We start from the raw sequence: 16790 nt of genomic DNA, 5'->3' as shown, positions 1-16790 counted from the left end.
AGATTTTAGTTTAAACAGTGTTGATCGTTAAAAAGTGAGTCATCCCAAATGTGTTGTTTACATCTTTTATTACCTGCAGCAGTAATTATCCTTTTTTTTCATTTGAAGTAATTCCACCGTTAATGAATCCCTCAATAGTTAGAAATGTCATGGATAACTTCCAGACTCAATAATTGGAGAAAAAAAATTGCTTTGTAAAACTAAAGTTAAATGAATCGTGTGCAAAAGGTGGCTCAGACATGCAGGCATTAAATCAATCCATTCACTTGATGGTGTTTATGTGAGGCATCAAAGAAACTTCGGTTTATTGAAAGGAACAGATTGGGAGGTCAAAAAAATTCCAATGTCTGATCTGATGCATCCACGAATGAGAGCCGAAGGGTTGTTCACATTTGCATTTGCTCTTATTTGTTATGGAGAATCCTGCTCAGAGGGACTGGACCCCCGGGTGTCCTCCGGAGGGGCTTGCTCTGTGCCATTTCGCAATGCTTCAGGGGACCCCGGTGCCTATGAGGCCGGTGTGAAGGCTTCACTGCCATTTCATGGTGCCCTCCTCTGACCTTTTCATAGAGTCAAAGCAAAGGAAATCCATGTCCATGACCTTTGTGGTGCATCCCTCCATTCTGGCCCATGAAAGGGGGGGGGGGGCAGCTGATTGGGGATGAAAAGGGCAGGCCTGTGTGCACGCAGGAACATGACCCTTGAACTCCAACCTTTACGGAGCATCATGAGGGAGAGGGCAGCCAGAGGCTTGGTAGGAATGTGAGGATCATCGACTTTGCCTGATGGCAAGTGTGGGATTGAAAACAGTCACTACACTCAAAAATGACAATTAATCAAATAAGCAGGACTGGCATGAAGTTTGACGTCTTCATGCTCACCATTTACCCCCTAAGATTGAACCGCACTGTCATTTTCCCCGTGCAACGCACATTTCTCCTGTGCGTCTGCAAGCACGCCACTAGGCGGCTGACTTGCCCCGCGGTACCTGCGCAAAAGGAGCCGCGCGCTCTGGAGGATGGAGCGAGCGCGCGGCTTGGACCTAATTGATTGGGTCAAGGCTTGGATGTCAGCGGTGCGACGACACTTTAATCCCGCGCTCAAAGCCGGATGAACGCGAGAAACGAGCATCTGAAGATTTTCCTTTCCTACGCTGAGCTCCACTTCCACTCTCACAGTTTGAAGTCGGAGGAGGAAATGGGTTTGACTGAATTCCAGGGGCTCGGGGAAGTAAGCCTCCGAATTAGAACAAAAGGACTTAATTTGAAGTTAGTGATGCTCCGTATTAGAGGCTTCTTTGGTGAAGGCTTGGCCTTAAAGTTCTGGGAGACACAGGAAAAGGAGGAGGAGGAGGAGAAACGTGCGCGGAGAAGAAGAGACGGCTCTTATGATGAGTCGAGGCACGTATTTGCGCTCAAGCGTGTCTTTCTGGGCTCGGAGCGCGCAGCCGCGCGGCGGCGGCTATTGAATTCAGATGCGACCTGTCTCTCCGCTACAGGTGGAAATGCTCTTATCAATACAGACTGTCCGAGCCTGAGTCCGGGCCAATCCGTCTCATTGATGATTTTAGGTGCTACACCCCCCCCCCCCTCCCTAAGGAGCCCAATTGATTAATGTCTGGGTCACCGTGCTATTTCCATATTGATACCTCGATTGATGACAGCGCATCAGCAGCGGGCTGTATTGACCAGCCAGAAGGTGATAGGTTTCAAACTGCTGCGAATATGTATTTTTGAACGTTTATGGTGAAGTCTGCCATGTTAGGGGTAAAAGGGAGTGTCAATTTGAGGGCCACATGCTTTCATCATGAAAACAACTTGATTATTTATGCCAAAAAACAACAACACAGAGACCTGGCTGAAACTGCTGAATACAAACGTGAGCTGCTGGATTGTTTTCATTTAAACAATCATGTTTCAAAAGTAGGCATATTTTAAAACAGAAGTTTTAAAAAGTATTATAAGGAGCAAACCATTGGAAGTAATAATTAGGAGACACCTGGAAGGCCGCTTTTAACCATTAAAATGAACCAAAAAAAAAAACCAAACATATTAATTCCAAAGGCAAAAAGACAAAACATGAAGTCATAAATAAAAGGTACCAGGAGGTAACACCAAGAGGACAGCTTTTATGGTCTAAAAATAGGGTTGCAGTGTTTTTTTATTTAAAAAAAACAGAAAAAGAAATCTTGCAGAAAGATAGAATTTATTTAACATAAAAGTGAAAATAACTTTCCTGCAACAAGTTTTCTCAAAATTCCAATTAAACCTGGAATGTGACAGACGGGAGTGATGTCTGGAAGCTCTCACCGATTGCAGTAATCGATCAGAGGATTGTTGTTCACCTTTCGGCATATCCCTTCAGGGGTCACCACAGCGACCCAGTCGCACAGGTGGTTTGGCAGAGGTTTGACGCCGATTACTATACTGTATTTTATCTAGGGACTGGCACAGGGAGAGACAGACTTGGCGAGGCTCATTGCGCCCTCTGGGAAACGCACCCTGGTTTCCCATGCAGCAGTCACACAGCCAACTAAGCTATCCAGCCACTAGTAATTGTTCAGAGGATATCATTGATTATAAACAAATATCTAGGTTTTTTAGGCTTCAGAACATGACATAAATGCAACCCCTCCCTCCATTAAAAATGTCCTCAAACTTACATCAAAACTGGTCAGAGGTGAATAGTAAAGCACGACTTAAAAGCTAGTTTTTTTCAAACTTAAACAAAAGTCCATGCTTGTATAATGAGTATATATTTTTTCCAGTGATTTCTATTGGAGGACATGCAGCCCATGTGACCCACAGTCAGGTTGTCGCTTTCCAAAGTTTCATTGAGATGGTTTTTTTCAGCACTTCCTGTTTGGCCAGCCTCTTTGCTGGAGTATCCAAGTGTGGGAGGCTATATTTTCTCCATGAGGTCAAGTACGCACACACAAACATACACACACACCCACACAAGCACAATGCATAATGCAGAACAAATCCACAGAGAGCTCCAAATTGTGAAACCAATTTTGAAGAAGGCGTCATTTACAGGATGCAGAGACAACAGCATGATGTGAATTTGTTGTGGAGATGGTGTTAGAGGTGCAGCACATTTGGTGGAGGTGATCGTCAAGGAAAACAAGGCGCGGTGCAGAATCTGAGCCACTTCACAGCTGAAGGGTCAAAACAGATCCTCACCCTTCAGGTCCCTGTGAGAAGCATCAAGAGCTTCAATGTATATTTGCTGATTACATCTTCTGAAGTGGAAGAAAAAATGCAAATAATAAATGTATGAGCAACGTGCTTGTTTTTTTGCTTGATTAATTATGCCGTTTAATTCCAGATCCACCACGCTGCTTCACCGTATAATTTCCCAGTGGTCTTTGCTGTTTCTTCTCTCGCATGCACTCTCTCTCCCCCCCCTTTTTTTTTCCTTATTGCAAAATGAATCATGGATCCAGCCGTCTGTACCCCGGGGAAAGCGGCAAGCTGGTGAATGGGCTGACCAATCTTGAAGCATCGGAGGCAGACGGAGTGGAGCCTTTTGTTGTGCACAGCGCTCATCAAGTTAGAAGACAAATACCGATTTGGCCTGGAGAAAATAAAAGATTGAGTGCAAGGGCACAAGATAACCTACTTCATCCTTGTTTGTCAGTGTTTTTTTTCTTTTCTATTTTTGTTATGTTAAAATTTGTTCTTACTTTTCTGTGTTTTCCATCTCGTCCAATCAGGCTGGCAAAAACGGTGTTTATCTGAGTGGGTGGCAAGAGTTTTAGTGCCATTCATGATGTCAACTGGGACCCTGACTGCTCCTCTATTCCCAGCCTGGATGACGGTCTCTCAGCCTCTTGACAATTCCAGGTTAGCCCTCTTTCCCTGCTCCCCTGGCCCTTCTCTTCTCTTCCCTCCCGCTTTCCTCTCCCACTATCCCATGGGCCCCACTGAGAATACTGCTCAGATCCAGGCCTCTGAGCCCCAAAGCCGGTCTTAATCCTTTTCATCGATCGTCCTGAGAATTTCCTCCTCAGCGCAGCAGGCCCGGCTCCCCGGTGCTCACACTCCTCCATCCTGCTCAGCCGGCGCAGAAAACAGGGCCTGGCTTGTTACCTGTGCCTCCTTAGCAGGCAGGTCTTGCTGTTCTAATGGTGTTGCATTGAGCACTACAGCTGCTGTGGGACAGGCAACATGTCAATATTTAAAATTAACTAGCACAATCTTTGTTTCTGCTCTTTTCAAACACAACGATGCGTCAAAAAAAGGAATTTCATTGTTTTGTAACTACGGTTCTACCTATAGGTTTAAAAGAAACTGGCATTGAGTCAAACACTAATGGAATTAATGACAAAGACTAATGCTAGGAGAAAAATACACTTTCTTTATTATCAGGGAATGAATATTTGGGGAAAGCAACTTTAAAAAAATCGCGTACAGGGAAGCTACTGTTTGTATATAAAAATGAGGACTTGAAATCTTTGCTTTAAATCAGTGCCACCTACAATCAGTCCATTAAGTCACATCAAAAATCAGTTTCTGATTTGTGATTTTACTGAGTTATGATTTAGTTGATAATGTAACAAAAGAATCTGAAACCCGTTCATCAGACTGTTGCAGTCATCTACTTTTGAAAATCCCAAATAAGACAATTGGAATTCTTCCAATTAAACTAATTTCTGCTTCATTGCATACTCGATCATCTGCTTTATCTTGTTGTTTTGACATCAAAACGTGCATGAAACGACAAAAAGATTTCAAAAATAGCACTGTAACTGTTAGGAAACAGAAAACAACATGAATCAGATCTCTTTTTTTTTTCCAAACACAGCAAAAATGGTATGAAGGATTAGCTCCATTCTAGCTTTTTTCCTGGTTCTATCAGCTGCTTCATCTCTATATATCTATGTTTAGGATTACATTTATAATAGAAAATAACTTTTTTTTAATATAAGCAGCTACATCTGCAAACAGAACAAAGACAAGCTGTTGGTCATAGTAACCAACTAAACAGACGTCCAAGGAGCCTCAATAACTGACTTATATATGTGTATATTAGTGATTTTTGCATTTTAACCAGATCTTTGTTTATTTAAAAAATGAGATTATAGTGATTAGCAGTCCAATAAAACTACAATAATTCTTTTCTTTGTCTCAAAAAACACAACATCTATTACACTGAGGATCATTTTCAGGAAGTCACAGTGAATTTTCTAAATGTTAGTGACTTTATGGCCCTAACAAAAGACATTTCCATTCTATAGAAGAATTGTTCCTGAAAGCTTAAAAGCTAAAACAAAATATTTTAATTTAACAACCTCTTTATTGCAACTTTAAGAGGTAGACTTGAAGTTTGTGCACACGGAAATTGGGCTCTTTTCTTGGTCGGATATTGAGGAACAAAGTTGCATTTGAATGTGGAGAGGTTGCCTATTGCCAATGCCAGTTTGATAACAATATCACTAAAAGTCACTAGATGTTTTCTTCTTATGGCTCTGTGTAGATTTTATACTAACTTATTCAGCTATCTTCTCCCAAAGGAGTTACAACTGTTTAGTGGAATCTACAAGATTTATTAATAAAGGTTGTAACTGCAAAGCTGAGCTGTTGTTCTTGTCAAAATGCAAACTGGATTTTGCTAAAGATACTAACTCATTTGTGGCCAGATATTGGTTAAAACACGTTCCAGCCACACCTGAAGCAGGCCTTTTCTTTAGAAAAAGACATTTATTTACAATAAACCATGAAAATATACATCGTGTTGGACGAATGATGAGACATACATATGTCTATCATGATTTTGAGTCATTCAGGTTTCTCAGTTTTAAACCAAAGAATCTACTCAGACGAGCGTCTCCTTTAAAGTCAAGTTGCCCTGAAGAACAGAATCCTGCCATTCAGAGTCACGTTACACTACACATCGTTTCATGTTGTTTTCAAATGGGATTCATCGTTTGATGAGGTAGAAAACAAAGAATTAAAGTGGAGGGGTGTTGAACGCCTCGTTGCATTTCTGCTGAAGCGCCTGCGCGAGCTGTTCATTATTTTCAATGTGTCTACACAGGTTCAAGCTGCCGTGCAAATGTAAATTTGACACAAGTTACGCTCAAAAGTCTCTGAGGCATGTTATTATATGAGAGAGCACAGAGTACCTGCTGTCAGAACTCACACTGGTTCACATAGTAAACTACACTCTAACTACCCAGATTGGTAGAAAAAATTACTCAAACGCATAAGTTTCCTTTGTCTGGAGTTTAATAGCAGATATTGTCAAAGTAAAGGCGAACTTCAAGGGAAGCCAACATCCCATTTTCCTCTCTCTCAGTTTTCACATTTATATCATTCTTTAAGTTCTGACAGAAAAGTTTTTTCTTTTCTTTTTTTTAAATCTTTGCATCCAAACAGTCATTTGTTTCTTATGCTTCAGCACAGTATCCATCAGTGCATGTGAGGATTTTCTTTACCGTCCACATCAGCATTAAGGACTCTAAATTCTCCAGAGCCAGCAAAGCGTGGTCCGTTTTCTTCCAACCCTTCTGTGTTAAGCAGGGATGTGCACAAGATTTTAGAGAGGCAGGGGCTCAAAGTCAGAGAAGGGCAGCAAAAACATTATGTTTGCTCCTTTAAACAAAAACGAAAATTTAGTAAAATAAACTGCTAATAGATAAATACTCAGTTACTATAGGTGAAAGTGATAGAATTGCACAATTTTACTAAATGAATTATTGTCAACATGAGTTCACTCACTTCATCATATCACTGGAGGCTATTTATCATGGCACAATGTGATGCATGATCAACATAAATCAAGTTTAATACAGATGGTGGTATTTTAAACACAGACATCCTACAAGTTTCATCCCCAGAATGCTGCCATTTTTAATGATATTTAATGTTATCATACTGTTGCAGTGAGGAGTTTGCAGTTTAGTGGTTAGTGGTGTTTTTGGTCATGTTGTGTCTCTATCAGTCACTTCAGGTTCATGTTGGTCATTTACAGCTGTCCTCATTTCTGTTCATTGTCTTCAGTGAGTAAAAGTGTCTGGTTTTCAGTTCTGCGTTGTCATGTCATCTGCTATTGGTTTCTGCACAGTTTTGTCCTGTTTAGGTTTATTTATTAAATTTTTACGTTTCTGCCTCCAGGCCCAGTTTCCTGCATTTTGCCTCCTATACTCCAGTTCCTGACAGCTGCATCCAATGTGACTCTGGTTCTATGCTGGGGTCACGGCTAAACTCTCCGTTGCATCTAATCCTTTAAACACAGGCTTTTTGGATGTGCTTAGAGTTTGGGGTGTAATATCCCTCCAAGCCCCTAAAATACTTAGAAATCAGTTAATATCTCCTTGAATCCATCTTCTCCTTTGATATATTAAGTGTTTCATAAGTATGCTCTTCCTGACACTATGTTTACTGGGCTTGGGACAGGCACAAGCAGGTCACTGATTTGTCCTATTGAGGCTTCAGGCATCTTTTTTTATGTTTGTCCATCCTTGTGTTTTTTGTCTTTAATTTTTTGTGTTGTTTTGTTTGTTTTTTGTGGGCTTTATTGCTTTGTAATTTTTATTTCTTTAGTTAATTTTGGATTTTTGTGGGCCATCACCTTTTGAGAGGGCGTTGCCCCCCCCTTGCCCATGCCTGTATCCGGCCTTGTTTGGATCGTAATGGGGGAGGGGGGAGTTACTAGATCCAATTCTCTTACACAGTTGGCACCATTGTAAAGGAATGGACTGTGTATGAATGTGTGTGCACGTGGGTGAATAGGACTGGGACTGTAGGAAGGTAGTAAAGCACAATTTAAATATACACCATTTATCATTAGCGGTGGGAGGGGGAGGTGGGATTTGTCAAACTGAAGTGGTTTTCAACCAAATACCATTTGTGAAGTCATACACAGAAACACAGTAAATTTAGATTCTGATTTTTGATTATATTTAGTGTCATGCCAAGATGCGTATCTAAAAAAAAATCACTGAAGTGATGATAGGTCTACTGTAGTGTCTGTAAACGTTTTTAATAATCTTTAAGAAGCAAAGATATATTGTTTATGCTGGTCTCCAGCTCAAACTTGCATTCCGGTTCAGAATGACTGATTTGAAGGTCTTCATCATTCTCAGTCAGGCTATTTACTGATCAAAGGCTACAGAAGTATTTGATGTTGAGGACGGATCACTTGAAGGGATATCCACTTTAAACATTTGAAAGACATAAAGACATTTTTAAACTGGTGTCTTTTGACAACATGCTAGTGATGCAACTGTTAGTACCAGACATCATCATCATCATCATTTTTTATTCAAGCGGAACTGTTGGTTTTCTTTTCTTTTTGAGAAATATCTAGTTGTGATCTTGTCAGCATTCCACAATTGTTATGCATTAAAGATTTTTTAACCACTTCTGTCACATTTGTCATCCATCATTTATTATGACTGATGTAGAATCCAGTTTGACTACAGCAGAACAAACTGTCTGAACAGTCACAGAGCTACAACAGCAGCTTCTTTTAAGGAGGAGGGGGGGGTACCACATAGCTTGTCTGTTGACCTTACATCATCTGCACCTCCTCACTGCTCCTCGTCAGTCTACTAGACATCTCACTATGTTTTCTTTATTTACCCTTATTTAGATTCTCAGTGTACTCAACTTTGAAAAAAAGGTCCTTTACATTTTTCTGACTGACAGTTGTTTCTATTTTTCACTGGATTGTTGCTGAATGCTCCCTGAGCTTGTTCATCTTTATGTAAATAACAAACAGTTACTTTGAGAGGCATTTTCCTGATAGTTACTAACCGATGTGTCATTGCCTTACTAGTGTTACAAAACACATTTTTGTTGCTTCGTAAATTGTTCCTTCATTATCTTTTTACACCTTTTGTGTGTGACTGTCATTAACTGCTCTTTGTTTTTTCCCAAAAAAGGTGCATGCGTTCACAATTTTACACAAGAACAGCTACAAAAACAGAGGTCACGTGTTGTACTGAAAAAAAGAAGAAAAAAAGAGCATAAATGTGCTTTAACAGAAAATCTTATTAAGCTGATATCTTTGTAGATTAAGTCATGCCTGTCCAGTTTAAGCAGAAGTTGGTGCTGTATCTGACTGCAAAGGTGGAGGCGATCAAACAAAAAACAAAAAATACTGAGGGAAGAACAGTGCTGCTGTGTACAACACCAAATAAGACTGAAATATGCATTAACTGCTGAAAACTGAGGTGCACTGGAAAAAAAAGAAGAAATGAAGAACGCCAAGCTCTCTGTGTAAGGATAGGTGCTGTATCCATCTATAATGCTGATGAAGACACAGCAATGGATCATGATTTATGCTATAGAGCTCTGCTGGAAGATGAGAAAGCATCATTACTGGGGTCCTTCTGGGAAAGCTCCTAACCAACAGTCTATCCTGCGCAACATACTTGTTCATAATTTATTTACGAGCCAAGCTTTCGCTGGACTCTGCTGTTTGTCTTTTACTGCAAGAGTGGAGGTTTTCAAGAGGTGCCCCCCCCCCCCACCACCACCATTTCTGTGCATTTGTGAGCAAGTTATGTGCCCAGTAAAAACAGTTGATTAAACCTCATAGTTTATTAACATTTTTTTCTCATCCCTCATGTCTGTCATGAATGAGAAATTGGAGAATCAGGAAGATTTGGACTCATTAACAGGTTTTCCCTCCAAGCAAATGGAGAACATGTGTGTGTGTTCTGGACTTTCCCAGCCAGTACAGATGCTAATGCATCAGCACCTTTTAAGACAAGGCCTCCTGACAGATTTATAAATCAACCCTGGAGATGCGTTTAGTAATAATTGTTACTGGATAAAATAAATTAGAGTAGATTAGGATTCACTGCATAGTCAATTTCTAACAGATGTAGCTTTAATCTCCAATAGGACTAAACACTTTCAATTTCCCCAGCCCCGCCATCGTCTCAAGGCTTCCTGTTCTGCTCATTCATTAGCTTCTTTTTTCTATCTGAGCTGGTCACACACTCCGAGCCTTCAAGCATCTATGTGTTCTTGTAGCCTTTCCCTCTTTTTCTTCCCTCCCTGCCTACCATACTTCACTGCACCGCTCCTCCTGTCATACCTTTCCTTCTCCCGAGCCTCCTTCCTTCACCCCTTCCTCCTGTTTTTACCCTTGCTCTCTTCTTGTTGGCTCCCTCCCACCTCTCCCCTTCTCTCTGCTCTCCCTCTTACTCTTTATTAATTTATTGGGTTGTTATTCTCCTTGCCTGGCTCGGCTAATGAAGGCAGGATGTAGATGAGGGCGGAGGTCATCTCCGTAGCGATCGACCCCACCGCCCCGCAGTATGGCACTCTGACTGGCACAGGTCAGTGGCAGCTGCCAATCAAAACAGACACTTGCACGCATACGTTCAATGTGCACACGTGCACTCCAATGTTATGTCTCTAAATAAACCCTGGAAGAAGAAATATAGGAGTAAAAAGGTAAAACTAGAGCTTTGAGTGAAATGTTCTGAGCAAATAAATTTTTAAGGTTGGTTTTGCATTTCACAAAGAAACTGTAATTTAAAGAAACGTGGGCTGAATAAGTACGTTGTCAAGTTTTTGTCGCTCTTATTTCCATCTGTTATTAAAAAGTTTGATGGTGCGCAGTAAGGTGGACAGTATGTTGAAACAAAATTTTACAACTATGGCCATAACACAAGCTTTCTAATACAGACCAGAAAAGAAATGGAATATTTAAACCTTTCACAGAAGTAGGATTTATTAAACTAATAACGAATATACCATTTATTTCTTAACAAAACTGCTAAAATAAAGACTGCTCCCCGTTTATATAGCAGCTTGCTGGTAATATTTACACTAATGTTCCTCACTGTTTCATTTAGGCCCATAATAGTGACAGGAGGCAGCCAACTTTTACCAATTTATTAGACATAATTACAAATAATGCATCAGAAAATGCTTTAATAGCCAGACAAGCTGTCCTGCTGCATAAAACATGCTAGATGGGAGCAGATGAAAGTAAAACTCCTCTGTAAGTTTAGGTTTAATGAGAAGTTTGATGTACCCCCCCCCCCCCCCCCCCACCACCACCACCCCCGAATGACAAATCACACATTGCAAAGTTTGGCACAATTCAGGTGAAGTGGTTTCCACACTTCACCTGAATTGTCCACAGCATCGGCTGGATATGTTGTTGTCATGTACAGAAAAAGATCAGAAGCAGAAAGTGAATGTTAATCACTCCTCTTAAGATTCCTCCACTGCAACCACAAGGCTAGCATTTTGAGCCAATTATTTCAGCAGCATCACCATAGATGTTCTCTATATTTTTGCTAAGAAAGAAATTAAAAAGTGCGTCCCCGAGGATCCAACTTAATCACAGTAATTTCCTAAATTTTATCTTCATCAGCTTGGTGCAACTCCCTCCAAAAAAAAATAAATAAAAATAAACATTAGCTTCTTCTGTGTTCTCAGTTTTGCCAGTGGTGGAAAACACAACGTGTTCTTGTGTTGATCTTCTTCATGTGAAGCTCTTAGGCTTTATGATGGAGCTTCGCTTACTTGGTAATTTTGTTGCCAGTTGACCTTTAGCACCAGTGCATCTGCAGGTTGTCAGTGTTCTCTGTCCGTAGGGGCAGATGGGATTTACCTGTTCAAGGCAGTGCATGATGCCTGTTGTTCTCCAGAGGCTTTTGGACGCTCGTTGTTTGTTGAATTCAGACATAACGCAGCTCTGTAATGGCTTCCACTCACTGCGCTGTGCATCCATAAGCAGTCTACGCTCCAGAAGACAGTCTTTGTTTTGTTGAGTTTACTTGAGAGATGGCGACTCATTTTTCACATTGACTGACATCACTGTTCCGATGCAGCCTGAATGGCAAATTGATATCACCCCATCTCTAGAATGTCTCAATGGGCAATAAGACTCTATCATGAAAACAAAAATAAATCTATTGCAGTGTGAGGAAGGACCATCTGATGCCCCTTGACTTGTTACAGCATAGCACACTTGATGACAAGGTTAAAAAGCACAGCGGACATCACACAGCCCTGCCCCAGCCCCGTGCTCTCTAAGGAGCCACTGTCACCGCTCCCTACGCATGAAACTGGCACAAAAAAGAAGTTATTGATGATCAAGGTTATGTTATGTCAGTATTCTGCACGCTCTCAGGATGCACCAAAGGCTTTCCCTGTGGAAGTCTTTGGATAGCCTTTGGTGCCTTTTGTCAAAAGACTTTTGACAAACACCTGTCTCTGCTTCTGTGCTCTTGGTCATGGTGTTGCACAGAAAAGGATGAAGTTGGCATGCTCTCCTCTTCTGGTGAAATATACTTTTTCTCTGAGCTGTAGATCCACAGTTTCTCCAGGGAATACAATAACTAGGATCTTACATGATTTTACTCGATGGCCCACCAGCTGCTGTATACATTTCCGAACACTGGCCTTGTGTCAGAGGTTGGTGTGAAACAGAACAAATGATTCCTCCTAACATCAGAAAATTTTCTTGGTTTTTCTTTTAAAGTCTTTCTTGCAGTCATTGGAACAAAGTAATTGGCATTTCAAGTCTCTATTTCAGCAACATGACCAGTTTGTGGGAAGTGATCATAGTTCCACCTGGAGCTTCCTTGTGCTTTCTTCAAGCTTCCATTGAAGTTTCCTCCATTTTTGGTTTGGTCAGCAGGTCATGCCATAATCCTGGACTTAACCTAGATTTATTCCAAAGATTTATGTCATTTTATTATTATTTATTCGTGCATGAGTCAAACATAATCAGAGCGGCAACCTGGACACAGGATGGTGTAGACCAGGGTTGTCCAATTCCATGCTTGAGGGCTGGTGTCCTGAATGTTTTCCAACCAACCTGCCATTGAAGCTTCTTCTTTGCTGAACACACCTGATCCAGGAAACCAGCAACAGATAAGGTAGGGTTTCTGGAAACCCAGCAGGAGGCTGGCCCTTGAGGCCAGGATTTGGACACCCCTGGTGTAAATGATAGGGCTGTGCCATAATAACCTGGTCATTTGGGTTTAGATGTGCCTTTTATCCATGAACACATCCCATGAAGCCTGGTAATGCCATGCAAACAACTTACACACATAATAACCAAAACAGCAACAAAATAAGTGAAGGTTAAGGCTTGGATGACCTAAAAAGGTCTGGTTGGGTCAGATGTAAAAGTACCCTTAGAAGCCAAAAACAATCTTAAGAGTTGAACATGGGAGTCCAATGCGGAGCAGACTTCCGGAGTGAGTCACATTTAAAAACCCATGTGACTGCGTGTCCCGTTGCTTTTTATGAAACCTGTTTACAGAAAACAGACAAACAAAGTTAGAACTAAGGTTAAATAATGGCTTCAATATTTGTGAAAACTGAGACTTGAGGCATGTGGATGTTACATTTTCATTTTTCTTTTACATTTTCTTTTTTAATTTAACTACCGGTATGTTGAAGTTGGTAAAAACAGAAAGAAGTCTTCTGATTGACTTACTACCTGATAAATCCTCAGTTTTAGAACCTCTTTATAGGGCAGGTTCCAACAATTGCAAGGTTTTTATGAACCAGCCTGTTTAGCCATTTTTATGAAGGGGCAGTGTCTGGTGACCAGGATGCCAAAAACTGACTGGAAAACCAGCTCAGCATCATTGGGTCATGTAACCTCTGGATCTGTCTATCCTTTAGAGGCAGGCATCAGTGCTCCATGATTTTATTTTTCCCTTTAAGATCCTGGTTTCTTTTTATAGGAACTTGACACCCAAGCTGCTGCCTCACTACACTTTGAAAACCTCCTTTTCCTTTCTCATTTGCACTTTTATTTAGTGCATTACCAAGTGTACAGATAAGGAGCGGGGCACCTTTGTCGAAACTGTCTAATCGCTGCTCTCTTCTTGTTTGCCAGCCTTGGCATGGTGTAGACATTTGGACTTCTTCACCATGCTTGCCAAGTCTCTGCACTTGTAGCAGTGACATCCGCTGCTCTTCATCACACCACGTCAGGGGATGCTGTGGGTTTGTGTGTGCTTGTAGATGCAGCCCGTGTTAAGACATCTTGCATGCATGTCAATTTTGTTCACTGTTATTGTTGTGGGGTTTATTTGTTCGCTCAGCCATGTTGTGTAGATGTTCACCTGCAACTGGGTGTTGCTGAATGCGAAGGTGCATGAGCGCACAGCAGTCACACACCTGCAAACACACACGCATATCTCTATTAGTAGTAAGGTAGTGTTAACAGTGTTATGCCATGCGTGAACCTCTGCACCTTTCCCTCATATCTATGCAAAGCTGGGGTCCTGTCAATCAGTCACCTTGGTGACACAGAGCCCCACCTCCCCAATTAGAGCTGACAGGGCAGGATTAGGAGGGGGGCGGGCCCCCTCCGACCTGCCTACATGTCAATCACGAGCCGGGCATCCACACGCCTGTTTACTGTCAGATCCCATCTCTGTCTGTCAGGCTGCACGGCAACCGTTGTCCAGGGAGGAGAAGAGGAGGGTGGGGTGGGAGCCAAAGAAGGGGGAGGAGGAGATCTGATCAGAATTAACTATGCTTCTCCCCACAGACCGTCCGTGCTTTTAATTCATGAAAGGGATGAGAAGAAAGTGGGAAGAGAGGGGGAGTGATGGAGAGACGGGAGCGTTTAAAACTCAGAGCAGGGCGCTCTTTAGAAGTTTTCAGTGATGCTTCCTTTCTCCCTGACAATCACTTTTCTTCTCCTCGCTAACTTTGTCTTTCTCCCGTACTTAGGCTTCTTTCAAAGGTGCACTTTGTTTCCACTAATCATCAACCTTCCTCTTCCTCTGGACCAGTGTTTTTTTAACCCTTTTTTTTCTCTTTTCTTTTTAAGTTGCACAAAATTGTGTTTGTGTGTTGGAGTTGGAGTGTTAAGGTCAATTTATTTAGTTCTGCACATGCTCATGCAAATTTATGTCTCTGTTTCCGTGGGTGTCTGGGGGTTAGGGTCCTGTCTGCACACCTACAGTGTGTGAATACATAATGCTGTTTTGCTACTTAGATTGTGTGCACCAAAGCAGTGTCATACGTTCACACAATGCTAATAGGTGTGCGTTTGTGTGTATTCCTGGCTCCTGTGGTTGCCGGGCCGTGTGCATTTCTTTTTCTTCGGGGTCCCCGGCGGTGGCTAAACTTTGACCTCAGTGCCCTCCCTCTAATCCTTCAGCAAATGAGGGCAGTGTGGGATTGAAAGGGGTGTTGTGGGGTCTGCACAAAGCCACAGTTTTAGGATTATAGGACCAGAGTGAAGGTCTGGGGGTTATAAAGGATGAAGAGAAGGCAAACAATAGATTGTTGGGGAGGAGAAGGATGGATATAGTCAGCCTTGTGTCAGTCACTAGTGGTCTCATTACATCAACACAAGAGGTTATCTTTTTTCTGGCTTTGTTTTTCTTTGGTTCTCAGCTTGCAGGACCAAAATAAATGTATTGAATGTAGTCCAAAGATGGAGTATTTAGGGTTTTGTGTGCGTAAGTGTGTTTAGATGGTGCCAGTATGTGGATGTTTGACAGTTTCAATCATAGATACAGAGATAAAGCAAAGTTTTTGTATAGTCCTGCAAAGCAGTCTACTGGATAAATCATTATTTTTGCACAAAACTGAATTTATTTCAGTGTTTTAGATTTTTCAGTTTCTTCATTTCTGAGTAAATTATGCAGGTGTGTTTAATCCAAATAGAGCAAAGTTTTGTAAGATCACATTTATATATGGAAATATAGCATCTGACAGACAATGTCTCAAAGTCCCTCTCCAATCAATGTTTGATCTGTTGCAAAAGTGTTCCCAGTGTTCTTTCTATTATTATTTGTTTTCTAGGACATAGTTTCTGCAGAACGGCAATAGTAATATTTTACGGTAATATTTTATAAATGTCTTCATCATCAGAAAAATGCCACAAAAACATGTTAAAAACGCACAGAAAAATTAATTTTTATTGGGTCTTTAAAGAACTTAAAGCTTCGTTTGGGTTCTAGAAAAGTTAAGAAACTTCACAAATGCATAAATGTGCTGCTGTTGCCTTTAAAACTTTATATTTTAAATAAAAAAAATACAAGTTTTGACTGGGCAGCTGTGTTACAAGTTTGTGCTTCTGGCTTTTTTTTATGTTTGTTGATAGTTTCTTTAACGTGCGGTTGTGTGGCGCACATGAATGAACGCTGGTTGCACTGCTCAGCTTTCCCGCCTTTTCCCGAAAGATAAGGATGCTTTGTAAGTCCTCCAAAACCATATAGGCTCTCCTTATTATTGGTATCAGCCCATTTGTAGCTCAGCTCTGTTTGTGTTTGTTTGTTTTTGCATTAGTGATGCATTGCAGGGTTGTGTCTGAGACGCAGCCCAGGTGTCTGTTGATGTCTGCCGAACGACCTCGCTGCAGGGAACAGGCTATCAGGCTGAGAGGGAGGCTATCATGTTAATTACTTTACACACACCCTGGCAGTCAAGCGTGCAACGCAACTGTGCGCTCACACACAAAAGCACGCCCAGACACACAGTCGAGTGTGCATGGCGTCAGGCACACGCACAAACACACACCACATCATCCGTCTTTCTTTTCATTTTGTCGTTTCTCTGTCTTCCCACTCTCCATGTTTGAAGGCCTTGGACATCAATTCCCTTTTGCTTTCAAGAAAGATTGTTTTATATTCTAATCAATTCAACTCCTCCCTCTGAAATTAATTGACATTCATTCAATGATTTTAAATTCCTCTGAGGCTGTTCTTTTGTTTCAGGCTGTCAGCGAGCTGCAAGTGAGATCGGACTAAATGTTTTGTCATCTCACACTCCAGGGTAAGCTGCTCCAAAGCGTGAGCGCCTGAGGTCAACTTAACCTCCTCGCAGCCT

The 16790-nt window shown here is 41.4% G+C and overlaps 2 protein-coding genes across 3 annotated transcripts in view; both read left to right on the top strand.

The window, feature by feature from the left end:
- arhgap35a (Rho GTPase activating protein 35a) overlaps positions 1 to 3205 on the top strand; it is a 62811-nt gene extending 59606 nt beyond the window's left edge. The window contains exon 8 of the mRNA XM_078929918.1: positions 2853 to 3205. Within this exon, the coding sequence (XP_078786044.1) occupies positions 2853 to 2973 (121 nt within the window). The 3' untranslated portion in view covers positions 2974 to 3205. The remainder of the gene's footprint in view (positions 1 to 2852) is intronic.
- Positions 3206 to 3437: 232 nt separating this feature from the next.
- The window catches only part of npas1 (neuronal PAS domain protein 1), an 89026-nt gene continuing 75673 nt past the window's right edge, over positions 3438 to 16790 (top strand). For both annotated transcript variants that reach the window (XM_020708260.3, XM_020708259.3), the window contains exons 1-2: positions 3438 to 3637; positions 3719 to 3848. The gene's annotated coding sequence lies outside the window, so the exon portion shown is untranslated. The remainder of the gene's footprint in view (positions 3638 to 3718; positions 3849 to 16790) is intronic.

The sequence above is a fragment of the Oryzias latipes genome, chromosome 13, assembly GCF_053564925.1.
Source record: "Oryzias latipes strain Hd-rR chromosome 13, Olatipes_Hd-rR_3.1".
NCBI lineage: Eukaryota > Metazoa > Chordata > Actinopteri > Beloniformes > Adrianichthyidae > Oryzias > Oryzias latipes.
Note: the sequence above shows the minus strand (reverse complement) of the source record. Positions and strands in the feature narration are given on the sequence as shown.